Source organism: Carcharhinus amblyrhynchos, chromosome 5, assembly GCF_965287045.1.
Source record: "Carcharhinus amblyrhynchos chromosome 5, sCarAmb.v2.hapA, whole genome shotgun sequence".
Lineage (NCBI taxonomy): Eukaryota > Metazoa > Chordata > Chondrichthyes > Carcharhiniformes > Carcharhinidae > Carcharhinus > Carcharhinus amblyrhynchos.
The window spans coordinates 53,764,582-53,789,435 of NC_137328.1; the positions used below are offsets into that span (position 1 = coordinate 53,764,582).

The following is a 24,854-nucleotide window of genomic DNA, read 5'->3' on the forward strand; positions in this document are numbered from 1 at the left end:
AGGACTTGGGTGTGAAGATGTTCCTAAGCACCTGCAGTTTTTGTTCTTCTCTAGATCATGGGTTGTTAACATTGCCGAAAATATCTTGCCATAATTCTTAATTATATCCCACAGGTAGTATATACTGCATGGTACACTGGTGATGAAGGAAATGGATGTTTAGGGAGTACATTCCATTAATTTCTAGCTTGTGATTGTAGGTGGCGGAGAGGCTTTAGGAGTTGGAAAGTTAGTTTCTTGCTGCAGAATACACTGCCTTTGATCTATAGCAGCTGCAGTGTTTATTCGGCTTGTCCAGTTGATCTCTTTGTCAATATTGATCTCCTCTAAATTTGGTTGGATGACGGTGATGATAATGCCAATGGATGGCAAAGGGAGATGTTAGGCTTTGCCTTATTGTAGATGGTTATTGCCTGCACTTGTATGACACAGTTTTGCATGTTGAAATCTGGTTAGGGATTAGTTACTTTCTGTTTAAAGTAGACAGAGATCTCACTAATGGACTAAAGCCACAAGTTTTTATGGTTTTAAACAAACAAAATAAATTACTATACAAAGACAGAAGGGTAAAACAATTTACAATATCTATCTTGTACTCTAACATTTAGAATTAACTTGAGGTAGATATGAATTAACAGACATACTGTGGTCAAACACGCCATACTGCAAATGAAATGGCAGATGCAATTATGATCCCACGGATTTTTTAGCAATCCACCTCAGTGTCAGTGCTACTGTGAGTTGCAGGATCTTATTAAAACTCAGCAGGCACCTGAGGAATTTTCAACGTTTCATTTTTGTTTTACTGTCTCAATGACTGTTCATCTCAGAATGATATCATTTCTTCCCCTGAAATTGCATTTCACGAGATTCACAAAACTGTACTACACCCCTGCCTCTGACATCCATCTTCTCGTCTTCCCAGGATTTCTCCTGAACGTTAACTATACCGAATTGCTCCCTGGACTGCTTTGTGAGCTGCAAACCACATGAGGTCCAATCTGCAACTAGTTTCCTCTCTCAACAAAAGCACAGACAAAGCGAAACCAGAGAACCACCTTAAGCTCCACCCATCTCAATGATATCTTTTTTTAGGATTTATTGAATACTTTTAAATTAACTCTAACTCCCAAAACAAAACCTCTCTCTGAACTGCACTTCTTTGTAAGCAGTGTCAACATCATATCTGTTGCTTTAGGATCTTACCTTTCCAGCTGTTAATCCCTTAAGTTGAACAGAAAATGTAGGAAGGATCCTGATTAGAATTACAGAATCCCTACAGTGGAGAAGGAGGCCATTTGGCCCTTCGAGCCTGCACCAACAACAATCCAATCTTTAAAGTGTATTAGACTCCAAGCTGCTTTAGTTACATTGATCTCCTTTTCTCCAGTAAACTTTAAGCTTCCCACAATTAAGCATTACCTCTAAAATTTTAACTTGGATCAGGAACTAGATATTTGTCACATTTGCCATTTATCAGCCTAAGCCTGGATGTTGGAATAGCCTCCCAGCATCTACCTTGTTAAGCCCCTTTGAGAATATGAAATGTTGTAATGAGATCCCATCCCATTCTTCTAAATTCTATGAAATGTTGGTCTCGTTCCTGTCATTGCTGTCTGGAAAGCACTTCACTCTTACCTTAGGCAAGGAAATCAAAAATGTACAGTGTTTCAGATGTGATCTCATCAAGGTCCTATATAATTGTAGTGAGATTTCTTTACTCTTAAGGGCCAATCCCTTTGCAAAATAGTTACATACAATTTGTCTTGCTAATTGCTTGCTGTATCTGCACATTAACTTTGTGCTTTGTACACAAGGACACCCGTGTCCTTCCGAATATTGTAATTTACAAAACATTCCGCTTCTTTATTTTTCTGACCAAACTGGATAACTTCTAATCTCTCCGTGTTATATTCTATATGTCACATTTTTGTCCACTTATTCAACCCATCTAAATCCGTTTGCAGGCTATTTGAGTCCTGCTCACTGCCTACTTTCCCAGCAAATTTGGATACATTTCATTTGATACCCTCATCTAAGTGAGATAGATTGCAAGGAGCTGAGGACCAAGCATCAATCCTTATGGTATGCTACTGGTTGGTCTGCTGACCTGGAAATTACCTTTGCATTCCTCCTCTGTTTTCTCTCCGTCATTCAATTCTTAGACCATGATAATATATTATGACCTGAAACTTGCTGCCCATCAGGCGGAAAATCAGTTATTTCAAAAGGAAATGGGTGGCACTCGAGGAAAATAATTTTGCATATTCATAGGTTAGAATGGTGGAATGGGACTGTCTAGATTGCTCTACAGAGAGATGGCATGGATTCACTGGCCTTATTCTGTGCCGTAGTGACTATGTGCTGAATTTTATTGGAGGCCTTTGGACTGAAATGCAGGTTCAGATCTCACAAATGGTGGCAGTGGGATCAGCTCAGCAATTTTACCCCCATTACGCCCACTGTCCAATTAAGATCAAAGGACAAGCTTGCTGAGGCAGATAGGAGAGCATTTTAATATAAAGATGTGTAAAAGTTTAAAATTTAAGGGCTGAAGGCAATACGCCCCACAGGATGGTGGAAAATCTCTTTGGAGGGTCCACTGGAGCTTTGGTTTTCCCTGTCTGTGGACCCCTCTTCAGGAAATTGAGCCACTGGCTGCCACAGGAAGGCCTACACGAAGCTGGTTACCTCCATATGGTGGGTGTGGTCAGAGGGAGGTTCCTAGTGGGAAGGGGGTTACCATGCCATTGGCAAAATGTTAACGGCCCTGTAAAATTGCCCTTAATTATGCAAATCAGCTTCTTCCCTTTTCTTTCAGCCTGTTGCTGGGGAGCTTCCAGGCAGCTAGTAGAATTCAGCTCAGATCTCCAATCCCATAAGCCCTAATATTGCATAAATAAAAAACCTTTTGTGTGGCACTTTGTTGAATGTTTTGAAGATCCAAGTACATTGCATGCATTGATTCCACCTTGTCTACCTGCTGTTTACAACTTCAAATAAAATAAAAGATTTGAAAAATGCAAATTTCCTTTTGTAAATCTGCATTGACTCTGCCTAATTATATTATGATTCTCTAAATGCCTTGTTATCATGTCCCTAATAATAGATTCTATCATTTTCCCAACAGCTGATGTTCGGTAGTTCCCTATTTCTCCTCCTAACTCCTTTCTTGAACAGCTGGGTTGCATTGCTACCTTTCAGTCTACGTGAGCTATCTAGAATTTAGGAAATTCTGGAACATCAAAACCAATGCATCAATTATTTATTCAGTTTCCTCTTTTAAAACCTTTGGAAATGGACCATCAGGCCAGGAGATTTGTTGAATTTTAGTCTCATTAATTTTGCCTGCACATTTTTTTTGAACTATTTATGTCCTTTAAGCTCTATGTTGTCATTAGATCAGTGATAGGCAATCAGCATCCTGGGGCCACATGCCCATCAAGGTTTGGAGTGCAACCCCAGTCCATGAGACATTTTGCTGACTATTGTGCACAGGTAGATTTCCTACATTCTGCTGGTTTCCATCTGCGTAATTTTTTTCCTACTAATGTGACTAAAATGATATGCATGTAAAGCAAGGGTATGTGAAGTGAGGTGCATGCTGATTGCACTCAATGACTTTGGGAGCCATGTGCTCCCTCACATCCATTCAAAGCATGAATTTTTTTTTAACCATTTGAAGTTGAAGACAGTTCTATTAATATACGAATGATTAAGCATTTTCTATCCTCATCATGAAATATTTGCCGCATGTTAAATACATTTTTGTTACTGTCCCGGATCAGAACCCCAAGGTATACTGTGAAGCCAGACTATACCCCAACGATCCTTCTATTTTGGAATAAATAATGCTTCGCTCCAGGGTTAGTTCCACTGACAAATTAGGGATCTTTTATTGAAACATAACATAGTTAAGTATAACTAATAAAATGAAGCACTTTAACTTTTAACAGCTGAACAATATTTAAACATGAAAAAGAAACAACTCTAGTTTTGAATTTATCACAATTTCAGTTCCAAGTAAGCAACAGTATTCCCATAGACTTAAATCCACTTTAAAAATAGTTAGCAAACTCAGGCATACTTGCTTTTAATTGGTTAAAGCCTTGAAGTCTTCAGTGGAGTTTTCAGAGAGAGAGTAGACTTGTGTCTTTAAACAGCTCCAGTCAGCAATTAACTCTCAACTGAAACAGAAACTGTTTCTATGCTACAAACCCAGCTCCTCTCATTTCTTTAAAAAAAGGGACCTTTTCTTTTGTAAATAAAAGTGCATTAGCCTTCTGCTAAATACGCACTACATGGTTAAAATGAGTAATTATCTTGCTTTCTCACTATCTGAGCTGCATTCCTTCCATACATATTGACATCTTGTAGAAAAAAACTGAACCTTAAAATATTCTACAGAAGCATAAAATATATATCAATAGCACGGTATCACCACAATTTAATCATATTCATGGGGTGATGATTATTGAACAAACCCAATTTCAATTTTGTGGCTCACTGAGATATACTTACCAGCCTAGGTTGTCTCAAAAAAATCTCGCCCGAGGTCAACAGACCTTTGTGTGCCCCCCTCCATCCACTAAGATTCCCATGGCGGGCGGGAAGAGAAAATTCCGCTGAAGGTGTGGGACTTCTTGAACAAATGTGTAGACATACTCTGGTATCTGTTTAACACTTGTTTATTAGTACTACTACTGCAGATGTGTTGCTCCTAGGCATGCTTTCAACCTCTTTCTTTCTCTGCTAGCACATGACTGTCTGTTGTCAGGAGTACATCGTCACCTACATCAGATATTGGCATTTCCATCTGTTAACCCGTTCTTTTACACCATGCTGTTCTCTGATATTATCTCCTGGGTCCCACATTCCTGATGTGGAGATGTGACTCACTTCACATACCTTTGCTTTACATGCATATCATTTTAGTCACATCAGTAGGAAAAAAACTATGCGGATGGAAGCCAGCAGAATGTAGGTAATCTGCCTGTGCACTATAGTCACCTGACGAAGGGGCAAAGCCCTGAAACCTGTTGAACTTTAACCTGGTGTTGTGAGACTTCTTACTGTGTCCCACGCTCCAGCCAAGTTAGCTTAAACCCTTGGCAATAGTACTAGCAAATCGCCCTGCTAGGAAATCATCCCAGCTCTGTTCAGGTGCAATCTGTCTGCCCTGTGCAAGTCCCATCTTCCTCAGGAATTGGTCTCAATGTCCCAGAGATTGAACGCCTTCCACTTGCACTGTTTGGAAATCTTACACTGTTCAATGTCATTTATTTGGATAATTGACGTACCAGAAATGTTGAAGGTTTTGACTTTGCCGATTTTTCAAGACATGGTCACCTATATAATTTAAATCTCATCAATTTAAATATATCCCTGCCTGCAAACTTTAACAGCTCTCTGTGCTCTGAAGCAAGAAGCATCACACTTTCAGCCCATTGAAATAAATAGGAGGACCTAGTGAGTGAAAAATATAAACACAAATAGAAATACTTTGCAGAGGTTTTGTGGGCCGCATTAACAGGCAGTTTGGGTTTGAAATTTTGACAAACAATAGTTTTTGCACCCTAAACTAGTGTTTTTTTTTTAAATGGGTTATTCGTTGGATGGCTCAGTTGTGCTTTCTGGTATAGTTATATCCCATATCCTTCCAAACTCTCAAATCCTACCCTCTGGAAGGACAAGGACAACAGATTTGTGGGAACACTACCACCTGTAAGTCCCCCAAGTCACAATCATCTTGACTTGGAAATGTATCAAAATTCCTTCACTGTTGCTGGGTCAAAATTGTGGAACACCCTCCTTAATAGCACAGTGTGTGTTACTACACCACAAGACTGCAAGGACCACAAGGAGGCAGCTCATCACCACTTTAGGGGATTTAGGGGCGGGCAATAAATGCTGTCCTTGTCAGCAATCACCAACTCCAATGAATGAATACAAAAAAATGTATTTTTTACCTTGGATACCTGAGACACGTTGAGCCCTACAGTTGTTAGCTATTGTTTTATCTTGAATAATTTGTTGCTATGATTCAATGAAATCTCAAAGATCCATTGTTGACTAGGCCCGTTAGATAACAACTCCAGAGGCTGAATTTCTGCATGGGTCAAATCCTTAAAAAAAAAAGGGGCCAGGGATTTGACAGGGTGGGGGAAAGGGCTTTACTAAGAAAAAGCATTTAAACCTGAGTGATTTGGGCAAGGTCAAGTCAGATCTTTTTCATCCTTCCAGGACTGTAACACTGAGTTTATAGGCCTCTACTCTGTTCAATCTGTAACTGGACAATTTTCTTGTTGCTTCAACAAAGTACTTTCATAACTAGCTGCAAAACTAAGATTAAAACAACAATATGAACTGCTCTAAGCAATATTTGTGTGGGTTGATATTCTCATCTGCATCTTGGTTTTGTTACAGTTTAGTAACCTTTCTTTCTCTATATAGGCTTGCGTAATGCCAGATATTTTCTTTACTGTAATTTCTCCCCTCCCTTGCTGTTTACGTCTATGGTATGTGTCTCTGCCAATGTTAATAAAGACAATTATTTCAGTGATGGCTGTCTGATAACTTTAGGAAAAATTAATATTTCGCATATAAACACAATACATGCCATATACACATATCAAGATTTGTGGTCTTTGTTGCTCTTTGCAGGGTAGTATTTTATTGTAATGAAAAACTGGTGATGACAAATTCAGATGGTAAAAATTTGAGCCTCAGCTGGGCAATGGATTTTAAAGTCATTTATTTATTAGAATGCAATCGCTGCCATTTTAGCACAAAAAAAACATTATAATTGTACTTGGATTTTCAGAACCTTCATTGAAAAATTAAGAATTGTCTTTTTTTCTTTTGCAGATGTCATTGTGTTCGCAGAAGATTCCATTCCTTTTTAATGACAGTTAAAACTTGATTCGCATTTTGTGGCTTGTAGTATGGCCAAAGGAACTTCCATTTCAGCTTCAAGCTTTGATTTTGAGTACTGGTTGAATAAGGCTGTTGAGTGGGGCCAGACCACCACTTTCGAATCGCAAAAAGATGTCTGCCTACACCTGCCTAAGTTACAGGAGTTCCTGAAGCAGATTTATGGAGCCATACAGCATATGGTAAGCAACTCACAGAAGGAAAAAATTATTGAAGACATAGCCAGAGACAATCTGTTATACAGATTGGGAGAAATAGTAAGTTAATAGTAGCAGAGAGACTATTCCTACTTGTTTTGCTGGACCTCAGTTCAGCCAGTTGGGAACCAGGCCACAGTGAAATGTTAACAAGAATATATTTCCTGTAATTTTGATTTATTATGAAAGAAATCTTTCTCCAGATTGCTAGAGATGTCATATGAGACTTCTTAACCAATCAAACAGCCTAATTTCCTCTTTGAAATAAGTTGTAAGGTTTTCAGTTGGGTAATTGGTAGGATTTTCTACTTGCAAATTTGTATCTTGCCCTCAGTCCCCTTGGTGGGTACATTATCACACTGGGTGGGAGTGGTAGAGGGTGATCTGTTGAATGTGAAGACTGTCATGCTGGACAAGGAGAACACAATCAGTCTAGGAGAGGGGGAAGGAGTGAGAGCAGAAGTGTGTGAAATGGGATTGACACAGTCAAGGGCCTGTCAATCTTGGTGGAAATGTTGATTGAGGAAAAGCACACAACATTTAAGAAAGAAGAGCTCAGCATTGTACCAAACTGGGGGGATGATGGGATGCAGTGGAGGCCTAGACTGAGGATTGATGATTCACAACCAGAGAGAGGAGATTGAAAGCATGTGGAAGGAGAAATGGAGTGAAAGGAAGGAAGGATCTGAAGGGAGCATTGGTATGCAAGAATCGTTATAACTTGCAATATCTGACGCTAGATAGGAAGAAATAAAAGCATGAATGATGAAATGGAACTAGGCATCCCCTTTAGCCTGTGCCATCATCCTTTCATCATTTAATCTCTCTTATTTTCCACCCCATCAGGGCCCTTCCCTTTAGCTTTCCCTCCTCCCCTCCCTCCCCTTCCTGTCTCAGTTCTTGCCTAATTCCAGTTCTAATGAAAGATCATGAACCTGAAACATTAGGGTTCAGATTTTCACTACCAAAGAGAGTTGCAAAATCGCCCAACTCAGCACGTACCTCAGTTAAAAAATACCTCAAATCCTGTAATTGTTGCTCCAGGACCAAGGTTGAATAGGTTTGCAGGAGCAGGATGGAGTCAGGCATATTGACCCTAGAAGCAAGGCATAGGTATCATGGGAGATGGGCGAGTGCTGGGGTGGACTTATTAGAAGGCCTTGTCCCAGTTGTTTCAGAAGCTCTTGTTCACAGACACTTGATGATGCAAAAAAAAGATTCAGAGGACCCGTTCAAAGCTTTTTAAATTCTGTTAAGTGGGTGATCTTTCAGAAAAAAAAACAAACCTCTTTTCTGGCCCCACATCAAAGCCAGCTCATCCTTTCATAGCCTCTTCAAACTGTGAACTCCATAACTGATTGAGGTAATTGTAGCTTTTAAAATTCAGTCATGCATTCATAATGGCATAATAATAGCTCATGGGGAAATGTCAACAAAGAGCTCTACTGAAACTGCATGAACCGCTTTTTCTTAACCAGCAGAAATTTGTCTATTAATCAAAGCAGGGTTTTTTTTTTCAGTGCTCAATGCTTGTTGCAGCCTGTTTTATTTTAAGTTTAAAGTGCAGAGGATTTAAAAAATAGACCTTATCCACTCTTCAAGAGTGATTATGATTATTCTGTCAATTTGTGACTCCCACTCTTGCCAACGGCCAGAATAGGATTTGTTTGATCCCTGATCCCTGTTCCCTTTCCCACTTTTTGCAGTGGGGGCAGGATTTCAGCATTTGGGTCCCACACACCATTTAAAAAAAGCTTGGCCTATCTTTCATAATCTCCCCACAGCTGCTGCCTGACCTGCTGAGTATATTCAGTGTTCTCCATGTTTTGTTTTAGATCCCCTGCATCAGAAGTATTTTGGTTTCCCATAAAGTCCAATAAAACTCCAGCTGGTTTAACACCAGCTTTCAAGAAATGTTTGTGTAATCCAAAGGACTGCTGGGAGCTTCCTAAATTGGAGTTTAATATTTGGAGTGTGGATGTTGATGCTTGGTCACTGCTAACATTAAAATCTAGGCAGTGAGTGAGAAAACATTACATTTAGGTGTCTGAATGGAAATTAAAGCTCACTCATTGGGTAGATTGTAGCCTGCAGTATAACTGGGATGTGTTGGTGCATGTCACACATAGGTACCTATGTGAGTAGCACAACAGTACATTTGTAAGAAAATATTGAACTGATTTTGTAACATTTCATGTGGAATAAAATTGCTCATTTATATGATCTGTTATGAAACTTCTTTTGATATTTACCAATTGTACCTTGTTCTGGTGCTTAAAGTTGCATTCTAGTTGTAATTATGTTTGATAATGATTGTTTGCATTTGATAGCTACATTACGAGAAGTACATTGGGGTAATTTCAACTCGGATGTTTTGTAACAGCATACGTGTGACATATGAGTCTAGAGTCCATCATCTGATTGTGTAGAAGCACCAGCAATGACATTTTAAAATTGGATAAATAGAATTTTAACTGTAAGCAGTTTCATGATATTGGTACAGTATATTAATATAGTACAATTCTTTCCAATGATCAATGTCTGTTTTGTATCAATATTGACCAATGTGTATCTCCTCTTGTTACAGAATATTACTCCAGTATTAAAATTATTTCCGCTGATTGGTCAATTGTTGGGCAGACTTTGTTGGAATCCATTTGTTGTAGCAAATGGTAAGTTTCTGATGATTTTTGGACAAAAATAATTTAATTTTCAGTCACTGTTTTATGAACTGGAAGCATGAAGTTCAAAAGGAGACTGAGCCTCTCATGCCTAAGATTTAGCATTATGATTGAAAAGTTAGATTAAAAATATAGGATTTTTGGTTTCTCTTGTCTTTGTTTAATTATAAAAAGCTGTTGTAAACACCATAATTAAATTGGTAATTATGCCTTTGTTAAAGTCAATGTGTATGCTTGGAGACAAGATGTCTAGCTTACTGCTATAGTACCCTTTTGTACGGAGTATTTTGGCATGCTAATATCAGGTTTGCCATGTTCTTTGGGGTTGATGCACTTCCAGCAATTCTACTGAGATAAATTGTGAGAGAAGGCTGCTTGCTTTGGATTAGAAAAATCAATTAATTTAAAGATAATTTGAACTAGAATATGTAAATTAAATAAAGTTGACAACAATTGTGTCACATTACTTGACCCAGATGGTGTTTGTTTGATACACACCATAGTCCACCTGGAGCTGATTGGCCTTCAAAACATTATTTAGTGGAACTCCCCAGAGTGTCCTTTGACTGCACCTTCCAAATCTGTGACCTCTAACACAAGGCAGCATGGGAATACCACAACCTACAAATTTTCCTCCATGTCACACACTATTTGGATTTGGAACTGTATTCTCATTCCTTCATTGTTAGTGGGTCAAAAACATGGGAACTCCCTTCCTAATGGCATTTGGTGTATCTTCACCACATGGACTGCATCAATTCAAAAAGGAGGCTCAATGCCACCTTTTCAAGAGCAATTGAGGATGAGCAAAAATACTGGCCTTGCTCATACCCCATGAATGAACTAAAAATAATCTTGAGTTAGTTAAAGTCTCCCATTATCATAATTCTATGGTTCTTAATTTCTTTGCAAATCTGCTCCTCTATCTTTTTCCCACTGTTTGTGGGACTGCTCTCTGTTCCCACTGTTCTCTGTAAAATACACTAATACACTCTCCAGTTTCTTAACCTAAATTCAATAGTTCCTATTCTTAATCCCACAAGGAATGTCTCCTAGTTCTGTAATATTCTCTTCATCAATACTCCTCTTATTTTCTTCCTTCCCCATCTTTCCTGAGATATATTCTAGATTAATGTAATTACTTTTTTCTTTAAATGGGCATATAAATATGCAAAAAAAGGCTGAATGAGGAAATGTCCACTGCTGACCACATGATAGTTCTGGGAGTTTCTGAAGTTTAAACACAAACAGGTAATGCAGCCAGCCCCTGGAATGTAACATTCCTTGCATTGTATAAACATTCCAGCCAAACTAACATAGTGAATTAGCAGAAGAGATGCACTAGCTAGCAATGAACAAATGCAGAGCTACTCATGACCCCTCATTGCCAATGTCATGATAATGGTTCTACACTTACCTTTTCAAAACTCAATGGGTTTTAACAAGGAGCCATGTTAGTTGAATGGCCTGACCCAAAACCACTCGGTCACATGGCCAAGAAAAGAGCTGTTTGATACCCTGTAATTATCCGGTTTTTGAATTCTATCTTCAGTTGTGTTTTAACCACTGAAGAGAACCAGACTCCAGGCTAGCAGCCTGCCTTTGGCTGCCAGCTACCTCCAAAGTCTGACCTCCACAACGAACCCTGTATTTTGCCTACAGAGTGAACTAATTTCCAGGATGTGAGAATACTTCATGTATCTTTAACAGTCTCAACCTGCAAGCATGTTCCTATAACCAAGACCAGGAATTCTGATAGAAAAAGCCACTTGAAAGAACCAGCATTAAACCTTGACTTATTGGACTCTGAAATCATTATTTTTATCGTGCCCTTTGCCCTGAATCCTTTTCTTTCCCTTATCCCTCTTTTATTGCATGAATGCAAAAGGGAAGGATGTTTTGAAACCCTTTTCTACAATTTGAGAGAGTAAAATAAGGCAACAGTCTTATTTTAATTTATCTTGAGTTTGTTGAGGAGTCATTAATAGAAGATTAGATCAATACAAAACTGAAGGATTGGAGAAAATACACTTCCATTTATAAAGGGGGAAATCAAAAGCACCTTTCTGTTTGAGTTATGAGTAGAGAAATGAGGCTGTGTAAATGAATTCCCTCCAGTCCATAACACTAGAAATGGTTTCCTCTCTTATTAAGGAAAATGCTATAGAAGGTAGTGGACTGACAAACACAAGGCAGCATAGCCTGTTATCTCTGTCAAATACATGGCTCTAAGACAGGGTCTCAAACAAGACATTGATAAAGCCTGATAATGTTGGATCTCATGACCCATATGTAAACCAACTGCCTTGACGAAAGGTTAAACAGGATGTCCTAGCAAGCAATAAGCCTCCAAGATGACTTCATGGATTTTCAACAGAAATAAGAAGGATTACTTGAATATCTGTTCCTTGCTATTAGACAATTGAACAAGTGACGTATATAAGACTCCCAGGAATGAGGTGTACAAGAGGCTTTGGAGGTGGACCAGTGCTAGTTTTGGCGTAATAATTCAGCTAGCTCAAGAAGATTAAGAGCAGAGGAAACTGCCTCGTCTAGCTACAGAGATCAGTTTCATCCATCTGTTCTTCCCAACCGGGAACAGTAAACCACTTTTACTTGTTAAGAGTTTTATACCTTTACTGTCTATTTAGTTTATAAATTACATCAAACTGCTGTTCCGTAGTAAATTGCTTTAATTGACTTTGACCCCATTTTTGGGTCAATTGTGAGTCCTAGACCAGGTCTTACATTGTCCAACATTCTGCTAATTCTTCAAATCCTTCCCACTGCATTAGCTAATCTGTCTACAGCATTATTGGGACCAGCTCTGTAAGGTGCAACCTGCCATCAGGACCCTCCTGCACAAAACTGCCTAGTGTCCCAAAAATCTAAAGGCGGCTTCCCTGCACCATGGGTGGAATTTTTGGGTTCCTCCAAAGTCAGTGGACTTTTGAATGGCTTGTTGCATTTTGTGGCCCTGTCCTCCACCACATCTGGGCTGTAAAACTATAGCCCTAGCTGTACATTAACCCACTCTTAATAGTGCTTGACACTGGGAGTAATCAAGAGATTGATATCTTTTGAAGTCCTTTTTTTTAATTTTCTCTTTTATTTCCTTAAACTCCATCTGCAGGATTTCACCCTCCTTCCTCTTGATGTTATTGATTCTGAACCAGACCAGAAATATTGGCTTTCACCTGTTTCCTTTCTGTCTCAGCTCTCCTTTTTTCGCCTTCCATCTTTTCCTGGGGCTCTTCTGATGCCCTCCGTCACTTCACTAAGTTCCAGTTTTCTGGTCGTAATTGTCTTCTTTCACCATGGATCTCCACTCTCTCTGCATCTCCATCTCCTATCAGGACATTCTGGGAACTTTCCACTCCTATCCTTAAATGCAGCCAAATCTGTCCCCATTCATCAGTATCTTTTTCCACTTCGCTGAATGATGCCTCCTTCAACTCCACTCACTTTCTCCAAATAAAAGATGTTAACGGGTACCTGCATGAGTTTTAACTATGCTTGCCTCTTTTTGGGTAATTGGGGCACCTTTTGTTCCTACCTAGGCCCCCCCATCCTTGGTTCTTTCTCCAGTACATTGATGACGGTATAGGTGCTGTTTCCTGCTCTCATCCTGACCTGGGAAATCAATCAACTTTGCTTCTAGTTTCAACCTTTCAACCATTCTCTAGTCTTCATCTGGCCCATCTCTGTCTCTTCTTCTCGTCCTCAAATTTTTCTTTTCATTTCTGGGGAATGGGCTATCAACCAATATTCACCACAAGCCCATGACTCCCATAGCAACATCAGTTTCACTTCCTCGCACCCTGCTCCCTCTAAGGATTTTATTCTATTCTGCTGATTTTACTCTGTCTGGTGTATCTGTTCTGATGGTGCAACTTTCTGCACCAGTACTTCTGACATGTCAAGATTTTCCCTCAACTTACAATTCCACATGCATGCTTGCATGTGCACACGCTCCTCTATATTCAATGGATCCAACTCTGCCAGTTCTGCCACCCCAGCATAATGCTATTACCAAACACATCTACCTCTCCCCTTTCAGAATTCTGAAGGAATAATTCCCTTCACAACATCATTGTCCATTTCTCAGTCACCCACAACACTCTGTCTCTTCCTGTGGCTCTTTTCATTCAAGCCGAGGGGGTGCGGCATCTGGTCTTCACTCTCCAAGGTCCCAAGCCATTCTTTTCAGGTAAAACAGTAAGTTACTTTCAGTATAGTGTACTGCAACTGTTCTTCATGATGTGGTCTCCTCCATATTGTCTTATGGGACAACTCCATTCAGACCACAAGTATGATTCTGAGCTTCCAGTTGCCTGCTATTTTAGTTCTCTACTTGTTCCCATTCTGAACTTTCTGTCCTGTACCTCCTGTAATGTTCCAATGAAACTCAATGGAAGCTCCATGAATAGCTAGTCATCACTCAGCTGAGCCTTCAGACTCACCACTGTTTTCAACGATTCTTACATTGTTCCTCTGCCCCTCAATTCTCTGGTTTTCTTTAGTTCATTTTCTTCTTTTGGTTTTCTTTGTCTTTTGCTTTTGGATGACAGCTGTTCATAATTAAGCCATTCACAACTCCTCGGTATTCAATTTTTTGTTTCTTTACATGTCCCATTACCACTTTTTGTTCTTGCTTCATGAATCTTTTGTTGTTTAATATCTCCTGTCTTCTACCCTATAAGAGATTCATCTTTTTGTTCCTTTTTCACCATCCCTCCACTTTCACTTGCCTAAAATCTATTACATTTGTAGCTTTTCCCAATTCTGACAATAAGTCATTGAACTGAAATGTTAAATCTGTTTCCCTCTCTACAAACGCTGCCTGACCTGCTGGGCATTTTCTGTGTTTGTTTTATATTTCCAGCATCTGTATTTTGATTTTGAATCAGCATTCAGATTTTAAGTAAAGTTTATTAATTACAAGTAGGCTTAAATTAACACTGCAATGAGGTTACTGTGGAAATGTCCTAGTCGTCACACTCCGATATTTGCTCGGGTGCACCTAGGGAGAAATTAGAATGGCCAATCCACCTCATCAGCGTGTCTTTCTAACGGTGGGAGGAAATCAACACAGACACGGGAGAATGTGCAAACTCCGCACAGATAATGACCTAAGCTGGAAATCTAACACAGATCCCTGGCTCTGAAAGGCAGCAATGCTAACCACTGTGTCGCACTTATGTTTTTTTTTGTCATAGCTATTTGACTCTGAAGGTGTCAACACAAGTAGAGAAGGTTGTGAAGAAATCTTATGGAATGCTAGCCTTTATAGGAAGAGGTGCCGTCTAATGCTTCAGTTGTACAGAACATTGGTTAGACCGCATTTGGAGTACTGCGTCCAGTTCTGGTCACCTTACTACCGGAAGGACGTGGAGACCCTGGAGAGGGTGCAGAGGAGGTTTACCAGGATGTTGCCTGGCATGGAAGGACTGAGTTACGAGAAAAGGTTGGAGAAACTGGGGCTCTTCTCCTTAGAAAGACGGAGATTAAGGGGGGATATGATAGAGGTGTATAAAATAATGAAGGGAATAGATAGAGTCAACAGTGGTAGGTTTTTCCCTAGATTGGGGACAATTACGAGAGGTCACGATCTAAGGGTGAGGGGGTAGAAGTATAATTTGGATACGAGAGGAAGGTTTTTCACACAGAGGGTCGTGGGGGTATGGAATATGCTACCGAGTAGGGTGGTGGAGGCAGGAACGTTGGACTTGTTTAAGGTTTACTTAGATAGACACATGAGCGAAACAGGGATGGAGGGTTATAGTAGAGGGTATTAAATAGGGTCAGAGCCTCGGGACGACACCGGAAATGTAGTATTACATGTTAATGTTTTGTCTTTTTATTCCACAGGTGTCGGTCCACCTTGTTGTCAAACGAGGGGCATGCACACGGTAGGTTGTGCGTGGGCTGCTCTTGGAGGTTCCGGGAGTGGCCTAGTACTTCGTGTCGTTGTGTATGCTTAATCCTGGACCAGCAGACGGGCACTGCAACAGCTCAGTGACTATCACTGCTGGCTGTGCAGATACATGGATTGGGCCTGTGTCTGCGGGAGTTTGCGCACTCTCCCTGTGGTTGCGTGGGTTTCCTCCGGGTGCTCCGGTTTCCTCCCACACCCCAAAGATGTGCTCTTAGGCTGATTGGTGAAACAAATTGACACTATTCTCCCTTGAATCTGGCTACATTAGGGGTTCCGTTCACATAAATACAGGGCAGGGTAGATGTAGGAAGATGCGGCGGCACGGGCTCGTTGGGCCGAAGGGCCTGTTTCCCGTGCTGGGTTGTTCTTTGTTCTTTGACTCTGGTTCAAATGCTCTACATAAATCTAGGGAAATAATGTGTGTCCACTGTGTTATCACCAGGGCTTCATTGGCTAAAGTCCTCTTTTAATTTTTAGCTCAGCTCATTGATATTGGAATCAATGGACATAATGTTATTCGCTTAGTATTCTTGTGCTGTAATGTGAATTGAAATACTTCACACTTACCATTTGTTGGTGGTGAAAGAGAAGATTTTAAAAGTTGGAGGTTCAGGGGTTGTCATTTTCATGTGAGTGAACAAACCTGTTTAAGAATCTATTCATCATTTAGATTTAAAACCTGTAACTAATGTGGGTGTACACTTTTATTATTGATTCATACTTGTGTTGATTATTTTTTAGATAATTACAATGAAGACATTAGTCTAGCCTGTATTCAGTTCTGATGATGCACCATTGCTCCTGCTTTGTCAAGATTTTTCAAAGTTGAAATGTAGATAATAAACCTATAATCTAGTATTTTTCCTGTAACAAATATGTAATTGTTCAAGTCAACCAGAATTTCTGTCTCTGCACATCACAGCTGCTTATGTTAACATATTTTAACTCGTATTTAAGGAAATTTCAATGTAGCATTAAAGTCTTATGCAGATTCTTTGCGGTAAGTAATTTATAAACTTCAGTCCACTTTTATAGTTAAACTGATTACTGTTTATTAATCCAGAGGAGAGCCAGCAGTACCTGTTGCAGTGCCTGTGGTGTCTGTACAGTGCAGAACCTGAGAATGCTGTGGAACTGAAGGCTAATGAGTGGATATGGGTAAGATTATCTGTCTCTTACTACTTGAACAGATTGTGGTTTGAAATTTCCTCAGTAATTTCTGCAGGCATTCTGCACTATAACTTCAGTGGAAAATCAGTGATGAGCCTGGAGAGATGGCCATTTATGGGATTTCTGCTGAAACTAATGGCAGCTGGGGAACCATATCTAAAAATTCTCCCTCATATTTTAAAATACACCTTATGTATTTAATTACTGCGTACAGTTACATTCCACAGCCTCACTCTGCGAAAGTATGCTGTCTTTTAAAATTTAAAACCAATAATGGATATGCCTCTATATGTCACATTTGCTATAATATTTTCCATAATGACAAGAATAAAAGATATACAATATGGCACAGCTGATAATGCTGAACAAGTTAGATCCCAGAATAGAAGCTGGCTTGATAGATTGTAAATTTAATTTTTTTTTTAAACTATGGAAGGCAACAACTGCATGGATTCACAGGGGTCTGCTGAAGAACTTTTAACAAAAGAATAAAACATTCATTAAACTGGAAAAATGAACTATATTGCGCCAAAGAAAAGTTTGGAAGGATTTCAATACAGATACCAGGAAGTTGTTCAAACTCTCACTATTCCTTTTCAACCCTTACAGATAGAAAAAAATGTATTCTATATAAAAAAAAAGGGTTTAAGATGGAAGAAAAAGTTTTTGAACTCAGTGCAGAGTCCTTAGAGCTGTAATGCACCTAGTCGAAAACTGTGATGATTCTCCTCCATCTTGCTTTGGGCTTCGCAGGAGCATTGCAGCAGGCCAAGAATAGACATGCCAGATAGAGGCCAGTATGCCAAACAATAATGGCATCGCCCTTGTCAGCAGGTTTGATCACAAGGTCGGGGTTGGACCTAAGAGAACAGAGTGCAACAAATTCAGAGGGGGACAGGTTGGAGTGGTGAGAGAGGCAGAGAAATTAAGAAGGCTGATGTTGCGCCAACAGTGAAGATTTATCTCTGATCCTCTAATCCCATTGCATATATTCACTACACCCTTCTCACATATGCTGAATGTTCTGTGCTCAATAAAGAGTTTCATCCCGTGTCCTCACTCCAATGAATTTTGGGCTTGACACAATGCTGAACTCTTCTCCCATTGTCTCTGTCTTCTTGCTCACTTCTTTGGGCAGGAACCTTTCCCCTGTTCAATGGTTCTTTTCACCTGACTTCTGTATTTTCCTTCTGCTTGGACCCCACCTCTGGCCTCTTAACTGCTCATGAACTTTTCATTGAAAACTTTTGGTGTGACATTGGGACTCTTAAGAACTCCTCTTGGGGCCCCTTTCTATGCTTTTGGATTTAAAACTGACTTGACTGCAAAATGACTGACTAAAATTGATTGGTTATCATTGATTCTTGAACTGCAAGGGAACCTACCAACACACTTACTACAGGTCCCATTTTGTTACGAGACAGAAGCCTCAGTACTAGGGCTGGAACTTGCTATATCCCAAACTGTTATGATGCCCACAGGAACACACAGAATGAAGAGTTTCATATAGTATATAGTGTAATGGTTGAATGCAATTTTTCTAATTCAGTTTTGAAATGTGCAACTGTCTCATCCTTTCTTTTGAAATGTGACATTGAATAGTTCACATATCACTTCTGAATGTTTACTATTATTATGCAAAATAGCCTACAGCATTTTAAATTAGCTTGTCTATGGGCCCTATGTGTTTTTGATTAAACAAAAACAGCCCAAGTGTGCTCACTTATTTTTAATTCACTGTTTTACTTTAAATATTTACTAAGATTTATTTCATTAAAAAACACAACTAAACATTTCATTTAGTTTAGGAAAAAAATTTGGTTTTGCATTTTCAAAAATTCAGATACAGTTTAAAAATTAATTTGCCCTGTTAGCTTTGCACGTCAGCAACTGATTGGACAGGATTTTGTAGTCAGTGGTGAACAAATTGTGCCAGTCATTCACTTACCGACAGACTTCCTGTGAAGTTTTATGCCTGATATAATTCGACGGCCATTTTGGCACAACAACCCTCTTTAAAGGCTCTAGGGCCTATATGAACAGAGCAAGCAACTGTATATCTTAACTAAGATTGGTTACAGAACAGCTCGGAATCTGCATCAGTAAGTGTAAATTAGTATAGTTAATCCAATACCAACTTGTGAACAGAAAGTGAAATAAGAAGAAGGAAAAAAGTTGGGATTAAAGAAATGAGGCAAAAATGACAGGGAAAAAAGTTAAAAGAAAAAGCTATTAAATGATTTATTTTCATATATATAATTACATTCTGAAGAAATGAAACTCCACGCTATAAAGGTAAATTTAACGCCAGAAAGGTTGTTTGGCAGCAATTAAGACTTAATATGGCATTAACAATTTGCGTGCACTGACATGGACAAGGGCTAACCATTTTTGTTCTGTGACTATGCATCATGGATGTACCACAACTTCATGCGGTTCCATCGGGGCGATTCTCCCAGGGCCAGGTAACATAAACGGAGGCAATGCAGTGGGCTTCTCATTGGGCTCCACAGCCTCTGTGCATACTAAAAGGGCCAAAAGTAGATTGTCAGTGGATGTGCTCAGAAGTCCATTTGTTCTCAGTTAACACAAAATTTATGATATAGCAACGACTGTCTTCGTTTTCAAGTCAAGATAGCATCCTACATCATATAGAGATTGGTGAGGGTATATAGTAATTGTAATTAATATGCGTTTTTGATTATTATAGAATGGAAACAGAAAATGCAGGAAAATCTCAGCAGGTCTGACAGCAATCTGTAGAGAAGAATAGAGCCAGTGTTTCAAGTCTGGATGACCCTTTTGGATGATTCGAAATGTTGGCTCTATTCTCTCTCCACAGATGCTGTCAGACCTGGAAATTTTCCAGCATTTTCTGTTTTTGTTTCAGATTCCAGGATCCATAGTAATTTACTTTTATGCTAATCAAATGGAATTTGGCTTCTGCAGCTCACACACAAACTTCAAATAAAATTGAGGAAGAAGACATTTTATTCTTTAAAAAAAGTTGAACTGACATTTGTGGAGCAACTTGGATCATTTTGATATTAATAATGGCAACAGCCCATTTCCCTTGTCACTTGCTGAGCTTTAATGGTATTATTAACCAGCGTTTTATGAAATGAATGTTACTTAATAACCAAAATGGCTTGTTAACTTCATTATTATAAGTCAAAAGTTGAAATGCATAAGAAACAATATTGTTTTTGAAGTATTGGATGACCTCTTGTGTGGTCTTTATTGCAGGCATCATGCCGTAATGTGCAGTACCTCAATTCTGAATTTTCACAGGTGGTGTTTGGATTATGTTTTCCATTTAGAATTAGACTATATTCTTGACCCCTCTTGTAACTATTTGTTTTTCTGTTGGTTTTTTTGCGTCTTTGTTGCTCTAAATATGAAAGAATAGCTGGGATGATTTTATGAACGTTGCTTCTTAAAAGCTAATTTTAAGATTATCTTCCACAAACACTCTTTTATACTGACCTAAAACCTTTTAATTTTGTGATATGAGATGAATACATTTGTAATTTATGGAGTAATCAAAAATTCCATTGAGTAAATTGGTATTTACCGTTCGTTATGATTTTGATTAAAATTATACTCTTTATTATGTGACTATTTATTTATTCACTATGTGTTTGTCTATAAACTCGAGAAACCAATCTTTGGTAAGCTATTGCAGCAATCAAATCTTAAGAAGAAAAACTGTTGACTATTAATTTAGCTTTCAGATTCCAACCTCTCTCCATTTCTGTTCATGCCGGGTTATAAGTTTTCTTGTCCAAATACTCTTTTCTTAAAAAAAACATAAGCAGTTGTGGGTAAAGAGAAATGTTCTTCTGATCACTTTGATGGAGAATATTTCAATGCATATCATGATTTTTGAAGTATATGTGACAAAAAGTAACATTCTTAAACTGTTAGCCAAATTTAATGCTGAAGTATAAGCCATCGCCACAACACACAGACCAGACTCTGAAGAGATAGTTAATACAGTAATTATACTGTGGATTGGAGACTACTACCGGTAAATATTAGTGTTCAGATTCGCTTTAATCACCAGCTTCCCATTAGTGGGTGGTCAAATGTCTATATAAATTTCAAAGTAATCTGACTAATCTGTTTCTCATATAGCAGTGGATATAATGCAGGACGGATGTGAATGGTATCATTTGATACTTTATTACTTTTCTTTAGGTTGAATACATATGATAGTTTGAGGTTCTAAATCTAAGTGAACTGACAGAGATTGTGAAGCCTTGTGAATGCTGTGTTAGTTAAATATATATGATATATACAGACAATAATTTACTTTTATTCAAATGTGCTTTTAAATAATGTTCTCCTCAGATCACAAGTTTTGAATCCTGTGATCACCGTAAAGCCAATTTTATATTGAAGGGGACCCCATTACTTTTTCTATGTGACAAGGTTATAAAGTGTTGTTTAAATCTGTGGTGCTTTCTGTAATCCTATCAAAAGAATTGTGGTTTGCTTGTGTAGAGCATGAATTTATTCTGTAACACTTGCAGCAAGACAGACTGGTAAAACGTTATGTAATAACGTAAACTACACACAATTCAGAATCCCTGTGTTTGATACTTGCAATTTTTAAAACATATCTGAAATTTATTAATTACAATCAAGTCAACGACTGCATTAATTATTACGTTACAGTTTGCTGTCTTTTCTGTGTGTACTGCACTAATTTGTGCAGTGATTTGTATCAGGCTGCACGTACATGTTGGGATCGTGGAGATTGAAGTGAAGGACAACCTTTTAATTTATTTTCTACGGGACTGTGAAAAATAATAACTGCTCTAAAAGTGCCACTGCATTTGTTTGGTACATTGACTGACTGGCTCAATGCTTCATTCACCAGAAGACAACCAATTAAAAGCAACTATGTAAAATAAAATAAATAAGGCGGCACGATGGTTAGCCCTGCCTCCTCATAGCGCCAGGGACCTGAGTTTGATTCCCAGCTTGAGTCACTGTCTGTGCAGAGCCTGCACGTTCTCCCCATATCTGCATGGGTTTCCTCCGGGTGCTCCAGTCTCCTCCCACAGTCTGAAAGACGTGCTGGTTAGATGCGTTGGCCATGCTAAATTCTCCCTCAGTGTACCTGAACAGGCATCAGAGTGTGGTGACTAGAGGATTTTCACAGTAACTTTATTGCAGTGTTGATGTAAGCCTACTTGTGACACTAACTAAAAAAGCAAAGTAGGTGCTTCATTATCTTATCAAAGTTGCCATCTCCGTTATATCCCTACACTGAATCATTCACAATGAAACAGCTAGGAGCTACTGCAAATGCAATTAAAGTCCTTTTTAATGACTGTATTTTTGTAACAATGAAAAAAAATGCAGCAAATTATTCAAAAGAATTTCAGATCAATTTACTAATTTCATTTCTGATGATTGCAACTGCTCCCCCATGGCTTGGTGGGGACTTATGGAGCTGTAAATCTTTCTGGCTGTACGTACCAGTCCTAAAAATTTGTTGCCAATAACAATGCATGTACATTGTGCAAAAAAAAGCATTGTCTTCATCAACCTGAACCTTTTCTCCTTATCTACCTTGAGTTCTGAATGTTCCAATGCGGACCATGCAAACCAAAGGACTGTTTGTCTGATAAGACCTCGGGATGAATTTAGCTTTCATCCTTGGGGTGTTGTGCCCCTGATCTTCACCGTCCTTGGCGATCTTTTGCAAATGGAGCTCATGGAATGTAGACAGAGAAAAAGTAGAGATAGAGAAAAGGTGGATAATTGGATTAAAAATCAACATGTGAAGGCAGACTGGGTCAGGAGCTTATTATGAGGCCAGAGGGAAGACTTCTGTACACGATGCCATTGCAGCTATGATGGTTATTATTTTTCTGGTTTCTTCAAATGCTTAGAATTACAGTCCAATACTTAATGAAGTACGCAGTCTTGTGATTCTTTTAAGCTGAGTTGCTGCTATGGAAGGAAAATTAAAAGCTATGGAAAATGTATATCACAATGCTCAATGTCCGGTTCCAAATTTAGCTTACTTCATTTCTGCAAAATTCAATAAGTGCACACTGGTTGTACAGCAGTTGAAGAGCTGTTCACCATGCTGAAACTCTAAATTTGTAAGTCTCCTGTTACAAGTGACTACAGTTTGACTGCTACTCTCTAACTCTTGCCGTTTGTTTGCTATTCTTCTGCTACTGTCTACAGTTTTGTTTATTTAAATCCTGTTATCAAATATAACTGAATTTCTGAAATGGTAATTTTTTTATATATGATGAATCAGAGCAATGGTGACACTAGTGGGAAAACATAATTTTTTAAAAAGCAAATGCACCTTAAAAAGTGGAGGCCTGTATAATGTTGTTTGTGAACCTTGTTCAACAAAATGTAATTCACAAATTAGGGAGAGTAAAGGAACCTGACAACCCATATGACAAGTGGAACAAAGACAAAAACGGTGCAGACCTACTTTAGGAAATGACCTCAGGTTTGTAAATGAGCTCTGGACGTTCATGCTTTAAGATGCAGAAGGATGGCAGGATGTGGCAGCACATAAAAACAAGTTATTACTTGACTACAAGACATTTTGTGGTAGAGGGCTATAAATTTTAAACTTATGTGGTTTTTTCATCATGTTCGTTGAAGGTTTAATGAACAAGCAAAACATAATTAAATAAGGATTGTAGTACAGTTTTTCCATCACATTGTCTGGACATTGTTAAAAATGGTTGGATTTAATTACAAAGAACTCATTATGATGATTTAGTTAGTTACAGATATTATGTGTCCAGATCTGCCAGTTTCTGCTCTACCCCATGCTCTTTCTAGATCAAAATATTTAAAGAATTTTGTTATAGCCCATGTAACTTGTAAAAGGTATTTAATTTCATCCTCTGCATCATCTTTTACTTCTTCATAATTCTTGTGCACTCCACCTTTTTGTCTGCTGTGAGCACTTTGCTTTCCCAGTCTATTGGTGTTCTGCTGGAAATAGAGCAGCAATTTATTGCCAGCAGCTGTTCATTGAACTTTCAGCTTTCTGCTCTTCAGCTCACCATCAGCTTTCCTGTTCTCACTCCATTTGTCAAATCTGCATTTGCAGATTTCCTGGGGTTTGGGGTGGGGTTGGGGAAGAGAGGGTGGTGGAGGATGCTGGGAAGTAGTCATAGGTGTTTGCTATTGAGTTGATTTATTATTGTTACGTGTATTAGCACACATTGAAAAGTATTGCTTCTTGTTTACTATACAAAGCATGCCATTCATAGAGAAGGAAACATGAGAGTGCAGCATGTAGTGTTACAGTTATAGCTAAAGTGTAGAGAAAGATCAACATAATGCAAGGTAAGTCCATTCAAAAGTCTGATGGCAGCTGGGAAGAAGTTGTTCTTGAGTCAGTTGATAAGGGACCTCAGACTTTTGAATCTTTTTCCCAAAGGGAGAAGGTAGAAGAGAGAATGTCTGGGGTCCTTAATTATGCTGGCTGCTTTGCCGAGTCAGAGGGAAGTGCAGACAGAGTCAATGGATGGGAGACTGGTTTGCGTGAAGGATGGGACTACATTCACAACCTTTTGTAGTTTCTTGTGGTCTTGGGCAGAGCAGGAGCTATGCCAAACTGTGATACAACCAGCAAGAATACTTTCTGTGGTGCATCTGTAAAGATTAGTGAGCATTATAGCTGACTTGCTAAATTTCCTTAGTCTTCTGAGAAAGTAGAGGCATTGATGGGCTTTCTTAACTATCGTGTCAGCATGGGAGGACAGATTGGTGATCTGGACACCTAAAAACTTGAAGTTCTCGAAATATGACTGAAGCTCTGATCAAACCCACAATGGGATTCAATGCCTTTTCTTGTCAGCTCGGATCTTGTATGTCTCTATTGTGGGAACCATTGGATTGAATTTGGTTTTTGGAGCACGCACGGAGGTGGATTCG

At 38.9% G+C, this 24,854-nt stretch overlaps 1 protein-coding gene across 1 annotated transcript in view; it reads left to right on the forward strand.

Moving 5' to 3' along the window:
- fancc (FA complementation group C) overlaps nt 1-24,854 on the forward strand; it is a 158,973-nt gene that overhangs the window by 13,478 nt on the left and 120,641 nt on the right. Inside the window, exons 2-4 of the mRNA XM_080188801.1 lie at nt 6,868-7,115; nt 9,718-9,802; nt 16,813-16,907. Of these exons, the coding sequence (XP_080044927.1) occupies nt 6,945-7,115; nt 9,718-9,802; nt 16,813-16,907 (351 nt within the window). The 5' untranslated portion in view covers nt 6,868-6,944. The remainder of the gene's footprint in view (nt 1-6,867; nt 7,116-9,717; nt 9,803-16,812; nt 16,908-24,854) is intronic.